Raw genomic sequence first — 13602 nt, 5'->3', positions numbered from 1 at the left:
ATTTTGGGTCAAAAATCCATTTTGTATCCAGAAAGAAGAATCATACATTAAGAAAAGTGATATTCATAAAGTGTACAAAAATATCCCACATTTTGACTCAAAATGCACAAAAAATGTGATTTCTAAATGGCAACGTGAAGACCAACTTCATGACCTTCTTAAACCTGTAACCCAGAAAATCTGATTTACTATGCATCTTTTAGAATCATACAAATAAATACATTATATAAAAGATGGAAATGTGTACCTTAAAACAAAACTGTATTTTAATCCAAGTTTCCAATTTTGCAAGAAGTTGTCCCACATGTACAAAATCGTCTGCTACCCAGCGTGTCTACTTGCCGCTAGAACATAAATTCTCAACAACCTCCCTGGCGTATAGTCTGTTTCTAAATTCTTTAGTAATGTTTCCCCATCAACAAGATGTTGTAAACACATTACATCCTTCATTGTTGTTTCTCTTCCATGTAATAGCTTATTTTTCATAAAATGTTGAACTTTACTAACTTTTTTATAAGATTGGTTTAGTTTGCTTAATATCTCTTGCCATTTTGTGGCATTTTTACGTTGAATTTTGTAAAACTAGCTATAAACCTGACCTAATTACTCGACTGAACTGCTGACAGAAACAGTCCAAAGTAATATATTTCATTTCTATAACACGATGGATAAACATTACATCTTTTCAAAGCTATGCGCAGAATAGGCCGACATATTGCGAGTCAGGAAAACAGAGGGCTGGTATCCCACGTGTCCAAAATTAATATTATTTTGAACAAAAAATTCTGGTGACAATTGCATCTTTTCAAATGATAAGCATTGGTGTATTTTATTTTTGTCAATCGCTCGAATTCGGTATGCGTTTTGCTTCAATACTGGAAATGAAAACCTTAGATGCTCAGAAATGCCCGACACCAGTGTATATTAATACTTTTTCTGAGCCGAGAATCCCATTCACAGTCTGTTGTCTAAAGGGGCATAAGCATAGCCAGCTTAGCCAGCTTGAACAGTGTGTGTGTGAAGTGGATTTTTAATGTATTTTTAATAAGTTTCCAGTCATATCGCTTCAATGTCAGCACTTTGGCAGTTTATAGTGATGTCTAGCACTGGGGCATCATGCTGCTGACAAGTAGCATCAATTCCCTCCCAGTCACATTATCCTGACACCAGGCCGACCAGTCCTAACACTAACCTCTTAATGATGAGTGACAAGCGAGGCAGTTATTGTACCATTTTTACAGGCTTTTGGTATCACTCGGCCAGGGTTAGAACCCATGACCTTCCACAACTCATATATACTCTCTTCAATATCTCTGCTCCAAAGTAAGATTTTTTTTTTACTAACATAAGCATTGCCAAAGTTTCACTTTCATGAATTGCTGCTTTGATGACTACTATGCCAGATTTTTCATCTGTTTCATAATGCTGTGTTGGGGTTCTACAGCCATCATTGCCATAGTCTGCATGCTTAGACTGAGCTATTTTGATTAAATAAATATCCTTGCCTTTTAATCTCTCTTTACGATTCTTACATATTCAATTTAATTTATTTTAATTGAACTTAATATTTTACTCTTTCTACTTTTTTATTTCAAAAACACTGCCAAACAGAGGTTTGACTGGCACACCAATTGTTTTTGTCCATCAGACTAGCATTTTTAAACATCATTTTCAGGTTTAAAATCACTCACTGATAATTCTAATAACACTTTTCCAGCTCCAATAATGTGACATATTTTAACACTTCAAAAATCATTGTCTTCATTGCTGTCAGTGACAGTTATTCACGAATGAAATCATCTGAAGATCATCTCATGTTGGAGTCCGCCATTTGGGGTTTTCTAGGTAGCCCATATTGTAAGTTAAAACTATGACAGAATGCTTGTCCCAGGGCCCAATGTGCCAATCAGATATACTTTAACAGCCACTTATGTCAAGCCAAAGTACCCAGAAGTGTAAACATATGAAAAGTAAGACATATGTCACAACAAGCACTTTAGTTAAATAAAAATTGTACACTGTGCAAAGAACATTTTTATATGTGTGTGTGTGGTTTGGATTTTTAACGTAGCTTTAACAATTTTTTAGTCATATCGCTACAATGTCTGCAGTTTATAGTGATGTCTAGCACTGGGGCATCATGCCGCAGTCATGTAGCATGATATTCCACACAGTCACATTATCCTGACACCAGGCCGACCAGTCCTAACACTAACCTCTTAATGCTGAGAGCCATGCAAAGCAGCTGTTAGTACCATTTTTGTAAGTCTTTGGTATGACTCGGCCAGGGATCGAACCCACGACCTCTTGCATCCGAGGCAGACGCTCTAACCACTAGGCCACCAGAGTGATCTCATTTTTATGTGTGACTCGAAACTAATTTGCTATAGTTCTTGCACATCACTGCTCTTCATATGCATGAATTCATACACATTATTTTCACTCATGTGCCCTGACAGCATCTTTGCATTTGTATACATTTGAAAGCTCTTCATGTCAGAATGCTCTATGCAAATTTGGTCAAAACTGGTCCTGAAGTTTTCATCAAATATTTTAAAATATCAGTTGTTAATGGACACATGATGGATAATGTATGACATAGCAACAAACCATAAATTCCAGTGGCATTATGGCCAGGAAAGCTAGAACTAAAGAATTGTGAATAGCAAATAACTAACAGTCTAATATTAATATACCATGTTTCAGAGAAATTTTATGCAGTCCTGCAGTTCTGCACTGGAAACAAAAGTGGTTAATGGATGAGTTGATGAATAGATAGAAAAATGGAAAACAATAAACGAGAACTGTGAACAGAAAATAAAATATATGCCCAGAGTATATTAGCCCTCTATGTAGATAACTTAAATTTTTGTGCTGAGATCAATAACCTTGACCTTTTGACTGCAAAATAATAGACATCTTCCTTACCCTAAATGCAAGCCATTCACAAAATTGTCATTTTTCTTCCTTTATTAACAATGACCCTGACCTTTGTTCTTTAGACTCCAAGGTTAATAGGCTTCTTTTTAGCCCCAAGCCATCCACAGAATTTGGTCTAGGTAAATGAAATAGAACCAATGTCATTGTCTGGAAACCACTTTTCTTCTTTCAGTTACTATGACCATAACCTTTGATGTTTTGAGCCCAATACTGATAGGGTTTTCTTAACCCCATGTGCAAGCCATCCACAAGATTTGGTACATGACAAAGTTAAAATTCAGAAACTATTTTTTTCTTCTTTCTATCTATGACCTTGGCCTTTTGCTTTAAAATCTAGTTTTCTTGCTTACATCAATGTAAGCCATTCATAATGCAAGAGTTGTTCTTTGCCCTATCTGCAAGCCATCCACAATATTTGGTGTCTGAAGATGGCAGATAACTAAAGCTATTGTGCAGAAATCATTTAACTTCTTTCATTCAACTTGAACTTTTGACTTCCACCCACCCACCCCAATTAATAGGCTTGTCGTATCCTAAGTGCAAGCCATCACCAAAGTTTGGTAACTGTAGATGATGCACAAGTTTAGTAATGGTAAGGAACAAAATTGGTAAGAGACAGATAGATGAACAGGATCATAACATGATACCTTATGAACAGTGTACAGAAATATGTAAACAGATGAAATGTAAATGGCAAAATGCACATCTGGACTACTAGTCCAATATGTACATTAAGTTTCATAGTGATACTTAGAAATGTTCAATATTTGTGTTCTGGGATCAAAAAATGTTTACAGATGAACACTGACTGACAGGCAGATGGACATAATGACATCTATGTCCAAATGTATAACACAGCAGGCTAATAAATATATCAAGCAAAGTCATCCCGAAAATTTCATTTCCTGGTTTTAAAGAAAATAATGCTGAAATTACAATAAAGCTATGTTGCAACTTAAAATTAAATGCTATCACCCGTTATATAAGGGAGCAGCTATAAGATAATGCTGTGTTTTGGTACAGCACAAAAAAATTCTTGTTTTTAAAACCAGATGATCAAAAAAATTTAAACAGAAATATATTTTATTTCACATTTCTCATGTCCAGTGTCAATGTTTTACTAACACATTTTGTTGATTTTGTAAAAATTAAAATTTTCCACAATAACACTCAGATAAATAAATCAGGCACAACAAAAGAAATATAAATGTTATTTTGAGATGCACACAGAATTTATAAATGCCACAGTAAACCCAAACCTATCAATTTTTAAAATTAAAATAAAATATCTAAATTATCAGTATTACTAACATTATATTGGCCTTGTGGACTGCAGTAACAGTGCTTCTTTTATTATCCCTGGCATACTGAAAGGCATACTCTGCCACTCTCAATGATGCTGGCTCTGTGATCAGCTTAATGCTCTGCACAACACCATCTACAATCTGTCATGGAGAAAATCCATATTATACATAACAAGATGCACATGTAAAACAATAATTTTATACACTAATAACTAATTACCTACTTTAACTTCATTACTTAAATTTGAAGAGATACTTGAATGCAAAGCAATGTATGATGAAAATTTTATTTAATCTAATCCCCAAAATCAAAGACGATTGGAACTGTAACTCAAATTTTATTACTTTGAAACAGCCTAAAGTATCATTACTTCAAGATATTTTTCTCTCTTTCTAATGTTACTGATATGTACATTTAATATGTACTGTGTGATTGACTTTGTCCATAACTGAGGATAGAAGATTGGGCCTAACTGACTAATGAAATTGTTGGTAAACATATTTACTTGCATTGAGTTCAAGGCATTGGTGTTCCCCTGGGAAATTCCTGGTAAACCTTATCGTTGTCATATTCTTTACTAAAATTTAAGTAAAAGACCTGACCTTGTTTATATTTTAAAATGTTCTGGAAATGGGCTTTAGACTCTCATCCTGGTACTTTTATTGTGTCCTAGGGTTGATATAAAGGCAGTGACCAACAGACTAATTTAATCCTTTCTAAACATCTGTAGTGGAATTAGTGTTTTAGTTGTGTTCAGTTTCAGAGGATTTATTTGTTTAAATTATTCACTGAAATTATGAAGTTCTTTTCAGACCAAATCACTAATTTTGGATTCCTGTGAATTCACTTAAAGACATTTTGGATTATATCAGCATCATACATCAGGACTGCTGACACATCAATGGACTATTGTCACATCATTACATTCAAGATAGGAATTTTATTCAGATAACCACTGAAATTCATTCAGAACACTTTATATAGTTAGACTTGTGATATGACTTCATGGAATTAATTCACAATACAGTAAGTTCCTTTTAGATTTTCACTTTGTATTCTAGGAAAATAAATAAATTTGCTGAATCTTCCTCCTTGGTTTAGCTCCTTTCTGTTCCATAGTTTAAGACCACAGAGTTGTAGCATATATATATATATATATATATATATATATATATATATATATATATATATATATATATATATATATATATATATATATATATATATATTATGTGCTTAATTTTTGTCCATGATGAATGGTTGTGCCTGCCCGATTTTTGTCATGATTCTAAGAAGTAAAGATGATGTTTATTTAAATTAAGAGTTCAGAGCCTAACATTGTTTCAAACTAAGAAAGATATGGAAGCAAACTTATTTACTATCATGTGTAATTTTGTGTCACAGGTTAAGTGAAGTTTGAATATAATGAGGTTTGGTGAAGAATTATTCATTCCTGTTTTATGATCAGTCTGTGGAATCACTTATAGTTGTGTTAAGATATAATCTGAGAGGAATTATTTAAAATATTCATCAGAATAACAAAGTGCTGATATACTTTTTGGACACTACTTTGGGATTATTGAGAACTCGAAGGCATTCCAGATAATCATTGTGATACACCAATTCATTCAAGACAACTGGAAATCATTCTGAGCATTCTATACTTAAACAATTTATGATATGTCATTTAGGATCATTTTGAATTTAATTCCTATTTCTGTGTCTTATGAATTTTCACTTGTATTCTAGGAAAATAGATTATTTATTGCATTTAATAAATTTGTTGCATCTCCCTTTCTTTCTGTTACATAGCTTAAGACCTAGAGTATTAACACGATCTCCTCTGGTGTGTGTTGTATGTATATGCATCTTAAAACATAAGAAGTTACACATGTATTAGCTTTCCAAAACACCTGAAGACTGCTATGTTTATTTCACTGATGGGTTTGTTTACAAAGTCAAGAGGCAGTGGGCTGGAAAAGATGGCAAGGTACTCTAAAGCTGGATTATTCTTGTAACTGAGTAGCTGTGCAATACTGTTTTAACTTATACAAAAACTAAGCAACTAAATGGAAAAACCACCATTAAGAACTATGTAACTTTCAAGATGTTTAATAAATACTGGCAATATATTTTCAATAACTTGTAAATATATATTTGGCGACATTGTTTAGTAGACAAATTCAGGTCTCTGGAAAAAGTTTATCAGGTAAATCAAAAGCAAGCTAAATGTAAATTTCATTGTATTCTATCTAAAAGCAATATGTGGTTTTTGTATGATCCACTATGATGTTCTTACAGATAGAGACTTCAATAAATGTAATGTTATCAAGCATTTAAGTGACAGCCGCAGGTATGTAAATGACATTTCAACAGTTGTTAAAATAATGAAACATGCATATTCTGACGTTCATTTTTATGGAAATAAATATCAATTAAAACAGGCATTGTGACTGTGTTTATAGACTTAATTTCACACAAATCCAAGGCAGTTCTTTGGCAAGCACATCATTTACCCGTACAGTAGTCCCCCTCTTGAACGGCCCCCCTGACCAGCGGCCACCCACTCCTTACAGCCAGAATCCATTGGCACCGACGAGTTTGTGTTCAAAAGTACCCCTCGCGAAAGGCCACCTGCCTAACGCGACCAGCATATTAGTGCAAAATCATAAAATTTACCCCTCACAAGCGGCCGCATTTTATTTGAATATGTATCCAGAACCAGTATTGTATTCATAACGTGTGTTAAGTAATCCGATTTCTGTTTCCCGATGTCAGGTTTTCGTTACTGAAAGAAGTGTTGAGTAAAGTACATTTACCACTAAGGTTAATATTATATCATTTACGCCTCACGAGAAGCCAAATTTATTCCATAAAAACCGAGAAAGACTCAAATTTTAAGCCATACAAAAGGGTACGTACATGTAATCCAATTAGCCTTACTGCTGTGTTATCATAAGATGTCCGGTTTGGTCACTCTGATAATTGTTAAGAATACAATTATCGAACAGTAGTAGCTGTGAAGTGGCTGTATCGATGTACAATACCCAAGTCAGCAGGAAAATGGTTTAATAGCCTCTGTGGCTTCCCTTAGTAAGATGTTGAGCTTGTTCACTTTGGTAATCAGTGGCTATTACTACTGACAATAATTGTCAAAATTATGAATCCTAGCGGCCGCAAGGTCAAATCTGCGTGATGTTAATGGTACCTATCGAAGCCGTTTTGGCTTCTCTCACCTAGTTTCAAGAAATGTATAAAAACAATAGGGTACCAGACTGCGACTAACGAATCACGTGACAAGATCACTTCCTTTAAAAACACGGCAATTTGTTTAGATGCATACAAAATTGTTTTATCAGTATTGTAGTTGGCAACATGAATAACTTACTGCAAAAAGATCAATATGTCATCGAGGAAAATAAAAATTCTCAGTTTAGAGGAGAACGTGAAAGTAATTCAACTGACGGCGGGGGGGGGGGGGAGGGGAGTGTCGTCGAGGATTCTTGCAGAAAACTAACGTCGGGAAGACTCAGATAAACAATATCGTGAAAGATAATGAAACAATTCTGCAGAAGTGGAAAGGTGAAATGGATGGAGAAAGGAAGATTGTTGGAGCCAGGAGATGTTTGTATCCTGATTTGAAAGACAAAAAGAAGCAAAAATTTTGTCAGTTGAACTGGGATATGACGACTTAACCGCAAGTAACGGATGGTTGCACATATTTCAAGTACGACACAATATCAAGTGTTCTGTCATTGGCGGCGAATCAGCTGATGTTAATAATGAAGTTGTCGAAGATTGGAACAAAAGACTAAACGATATATGCAGGGGATATGACAGCAAGGATATTTTTAATGTGATGAGACTGGTTTGTTTTTTAGACTGTTACCAACAAAGTGACGTGATGTGAACTGTAACATACTTATAAAGACAGTTTTAAAACTGTATCAATGGTTATTCATAGCATTCTTTTGCAAATGATGACAAAGTTTGTTTTACATTTATTTCACATCATGCATGTGATTTTTTAATTAAAATATTAAATATTTTAAATTAAACGTACTTGTGACTTTTTTCATATGTATTTACTATTTGCATTTGTCATCCCCCTCTAGAAAGGCCACCCGCATTATAAGGCCACTTCCCTGCTGCATTAGGGGTGGCCTTATAAGAGGGGGACTACTGTACACCTATAAAGGTGTGAAAATCATTGCCAGAATTTTTGTAGTACATGTAGTGACAAAATATCACCCAATCTGGATCCAACAAGCCAAAACTTCTTACTTTAAGAAACAAAGTTTGTCACATCTCATAACCTCCAATAATGAATACCAAATGGCCATAAAATGTTTTATTTCAAAAATGTGACATCAGTCCAAACAAGTCTGTGTTGGCTTGGGTCAGTCTCTCACTTCAGATGTGCATTCATATTCATAATTCATTATAGTTCATAAAATATATTATCTCTATGAAATAACTGAAAATATTCCAGAGGTGTTCCAGATCCTAGGTTACTGTTGGACAAAATTCATGTTTCATGTTATCTAAAACTACAAGCTACTTATCATTATTGACATTGCCAACAATATTCCTCCATTCTTTATATAAACATTGCAACTCTTTTCAATTTATTTTTACAAGAACAAAACTGCAAATGTTTTCAATTATTTTGACCTCAGACTATTATGAATCATAATCATGAGAATCCAACATTGCGAATCTACTTCAGGTGGCCATAAAAATTTACACATAGAGATCAGAAAACACCCTTACTTCTTAATAATCAACCTTAAAGTCTTAATGTATTCAAATGCATCATACAACAACATAATTATTTACAAATGGAGTATCCCCCAAACTGACTAATCTGGGAATAAATCATAAGAACATGACATGAAAGGAGACCAGAATACCAGCCTGAAGCACTGAGCATTCGTTGTAGTATCTGGACCACTTCAGCAGTTTGTAGTGCTGAAAGCATTAAGACTACTTACTACCATCAACAAGAGGTGAATGTAACCTAAACTTCATGCTACATGCAATGACTGGACAGCTTAGTTGTATCACCTATTTGATTCAAGTAAATCTTAACTGCCTAATAAATATTTTCCCAATACCAATCACATGAATTTAATCCCTCCATGACTTATGCTAATCAATACATTTTAAAATTGTAAAGTGAAACACAGGCTGACATCATACAGACTCCAAAATATGCATCTAAGTAATATTATTTAGTGCTATGTGCAAAAAACATTTAATTTTGCACCAGACTGCAACTAGAACACTCTTAACCAAATGAAATTGCTGTAGACAAAGCTGCACTGACAGATGACAATAATTTGTAAGTATTTAACCATGTCAGTCTGGCAATTTGGCTAATCAGGTGTGCTGTCTTACATGGGATTAGGGTACATTTAAATAAAAAATGGCTGAAATAATTTCCAAAATTATATATAATTGTTACATTTAGGCTCTTACAAAATGCAACAAGAGTGAAGACAACAAGCTTAATAAATTTAACAAATAATTTATTTCTCCAGAAAAAAAAGATAAAAATGAGAAAAAGAACTTACAAGTCTATGAATCAAATCCAAAAATAATCCAAGAATAAATTATCCAAGAATAAAAAAATAGAAGTCCTAGTGAATGAAATGTCCTAATGAAACTGAGTTTGAATCCTGATGAAATCCAAAATTGAAGGTGATGACATATGCTGTGGCCAGTGTCGTACTGATGTGTCAACAGTTCTTTGTTGAATCACAGAAAATAATATTCCAGTGTTTGAATTCTGTGTAAATTTGGTAACTGTCCTTGTATAAGAATTAATTTAGCGCACAAGCATTTCCTGGGAAAAATAATCTCTTGGAATCCAAATAATCTAAATAAAAATTAAAAATTCAACTCAAACTGGTCACAACAAAACACCTTTAGGTGTCAATGTTAAAGTCCAACTGACTAAATTCTCTACAGAAAACAGTTATACACTAATTTAAGATGTAAAATAGATTCCCGTATGAGGGTCACAAGATCACGTTTCTAGAACATAGAAGCTTTGTACATGCCTAACATCATGTACTCCCAGTATGGCCTTGACTAAAACCAATGATTTTACTCTGAGAAAGAATTTAAATAATTTAAATAAAAGCTGTTTACTTCAACTTTTACTGATTTTGAATCGAGGTCAGGAACTAGGTCAGATATAGATGCTAAGTTACCATTAATAGGTGTTTACAAAAAAAGTGTCAGGTCAAACTGAATTTCTGGAAAATGTCAAATCCAGTTAATAAAGTTACATTATGATAGCATGTACAGGAATATAACAAAATTTAAACTAACAAACAGACAATTCAATAAAATCAAATATACATAACATAATCCATGCCTTGATGTGGAACAATAAGACTATATGTGGCAATTTATCCAAAGATGATAGACAGCACTTGTGCAATCTGCAGAAACGATATTTAAGATACGTACAAGATATAATGACCATCTGCAATAAAACATCTCAGAAATGTTTTGTATCAATTCACAACCCAACAATGTCAATTTATATTAAAATCAGCATACTTCGATAAAATAGGCAACATCAGTAAGCAGTTAACTGTTTTTCTCATGACAGCTGTTCCATCTGTCATGATACTCCTGCTTTTAGGATAAAACAATAAAAAGTAGATCAGGAAGCCTATGAATGGCTAAAAGAGGCTTCAACAAGACATTTTGTTTAAGTTTACTCCTACTCTTCTGTAGGGTTTGCAGATTAGTAATACTCTTCAAACCTGTCTGTTTCATCAGAGCTCCCGTCACCAAATTTATCAACTTGTTTCACCTCAGATGTGGGAAATCGCAGGTTCAAACCCCAGCAGAGTCTTACCAAAGATTTCAAAAAATGGTATGAACAGCTGCCTCACTAGGCACTCAGCATTAAGAGGTTAGTGTTAGGACTGGTTGGCTTGGTGACAGCATGTGACTGGGCGAGACATGATGCTACATGTCTGCGGCACGATGCCCCAGTGCTAGATATTACTATGAACTGCCACACTGCAGACATCATAGCAATATGACTGAAAAATTGTTAAAGCTACATTAGAAGTCCAAATCATACACACATGCAAACACACACAAACTTTGCTTTTAAGAAAAGTTGCACACTATGCATGAAATTCTGACTCTTCATAAGCTGAGACTCACCAAATGTTCAATACCACTGTATTCACCCTCTGTATTTTCTCTTATGGTAACTAGATCAACATTTGCATATGGTGTTTGATAACCCTCTATGGACTTGCATGGTCGAACATTTGCATACAAGTTGAAAGCTCTGAAAAATAAATAGTACTGTCCATGAAGTTTGAAAATTCACCATGATGGTTCAAGAACTGTTGTTGTTTTGGTTTTTAATGCCATTTTTCAACACATAATAGGCTATACAATCAGCCAATATATCTGGTGAAGGAAGAACCCAGAAAAATCCTGGGAATAACTACTAACACAAAGGAAGCTAATGGCAAGCTTTCTTGCATACACATACTGGATGAGCCCATGACTCAAACCCAGGCAGACAAATGTGAGATGTCATTGATCTGTAAAGCAAGCACCTTAAATCACTCACTCACCTGGGGCCCATCCATAACTTCTTTTTATAAATCTGTTAAAATAATTTATATTTCTGTATCTCCAGAATTTGTTTTTCTATGCCCAACTCTAATCAAAATAAAATTCAACAAGCCACCTCATCCAATCAAAACAACTTGTTCAAATATGAACACTGTTCCTACTTGATTGAGAGAAAGGGAGAAACAAATGGAATGGACTCATAAATAATCAATTTTTCACTGCTGGTCAGTGTTTGTACAAATAAATTCTTTCCCTCAAATACACCTGTAATGGCTTCTCTCTGGTATGTAGTCCTGCTTTTGATGTTAAACTTACAAAGAATCATTTTGAAGTCAATTGGCTCAAATATTTTGGCCATTGTACAAAGCACCACTGTTAAATACTATTGCTTAGTTGGCATGACATACTAAAGAAGGCAACTATGAAATCCAAAAGGTGTCACAATGACAAAGCAATGAAATATCTGATCGATCCACCAAAGTGTAGATAGGGTTAGCACATCAAAACCTTGGCAGACGAAGATGATTGGCCAAAAAGGTCATTTTTCTGCAGCGTCAGATTATGTACCTTATTAACTGGAACACTGCTTGCCAATTACCATCTATGGTGATGTGAGTGATGAAACTTTAATTCTTTCAAGCCATTGCCTTACAATTCTTACTTAAGCAATGCAATTTTTTCATTACTTATACATAATAACATCTAACTTAAATTACTCTACTTTATATATAATACTGACATATTTATTACCAAAGAAAAAAATTACAAGATTTATATTTTATGACCTTACTTTATTAATACACCATCTTAAATGGTTAATGATATAATTTATCTTCATTAACATGCTACTTCAACTATATACAGTATAGCAACAAAGCAGCATGTAACAATGAACAATAAAGACTGCTTGATCTTTTTATTCACCACCTAGCAGTACAACTTACAAAAATAGATATCATCACAATGGACATTGAAAAAGAAAACTATGTCAGACTAAATGTTACGCCTCTGACATTATATATACCCAATGAATCAAATTTAGTGCTAGAGATAATGCATGTGCATTAGTGGACTCTTGTTTCAATCGAAGCCTAATGACTGAAACAAAGACCACATAAAACACACCTAGCCATAGCTGCCAACCTTTCAGGCTCGCAATTAGTGAAAATAGGGATAAAAATTAGTGAATCTGGACATGAATTAGTGAAAAATACCATGACAATAACTCCATCCACTCTGACCGTCAATACTACACTATATCAAGATCGCAATATAAAACTAAAACACTACATATATGCAAAAATATATCTGCGTTTCTATTTATTACAGTATTCATAAACTTCACTTGTTCTTTTGGTTATTTATCAAGACAAGATACAGTGGCAGACTTGAACTTCCTCAACTGCTTGATAGTAAATTTGTTTTCTAAACAGTTCAGACTTCTTGCCTGCTGGTTGATCTTGGGGACTAAAATTGCTGACAAATTTTCTGCAGCTAAGTCTGTCTTATTTTTCCTCACTAGAGAAAATACTCTTACACTGTCACTGTTGCTGTGAGGAATGCACAGGAACTGCAGCACTTTTGGTTCTTCCACAGGAAAATTTGGAACCGATCTTCGAGTCCAGGAACATTTGTCAGAACAAATGTTTAGCATGGTCTCCAGCTGATAAATGTAGACTGTGTGTAACAAAACTCACAAATAATGCTTCAGCATTGGTAGCTTGCAGGTCTTCCGCT

At 34.2% G+C, this 13602-nt stretch overlaps 1 protein-coding gene across 2 annotated transcripts in view; it reads right to left on the bottom strand.

The window, feature by feature from the left end:
• Window positions 1-13602, bottom strand: part of LOC149801436 (isocitrate dehydrogenase [NAD] subunit alpha, mitochondrial-like) — a 56648-nt gene that overhangs the window by 22418 nt on the left and 20628 nt on the right. For both annotated transcript variants that reach the window (XM_089955561.1, XM_089955562.1), the window contains 2 exons: window positions 11440-11569; window positions 4252-4385 (listed from right to left, as the gene is read on the bottom strand). In XM_089955561.1, coding sequence (XP_089811687.1) covers window positions 4252-4385; window positions 11440-11569 — 264 coding nt within the window. The remainder of the gene's footprint in view (window positions 1-4251; window positions 4386-11439; window positions 11570-13602) is intronic.

This window comes from Sinohyriopsis cumingii, chromosome 4 (assembly GCF_028554795.1).
Source record: "Sinohyriopsis cumingii isolate HCF-2022 chromosome 4, ASM2855479v2, whole genome shotgun sequence".
In the NCBI taxonomy this organism is placed as follows: Eukaryota; Metazoa; Mollusca; class Bivalvia; order Unionida; family Unionidae; genus Sinohyriopsis; species Sinohyriopsis cumingii.
The sequence above is the reverse complement of the archived record's forward strand: the minus strand, read 5'-3'. Positions and strand labels throughout refer to the sequence as shown.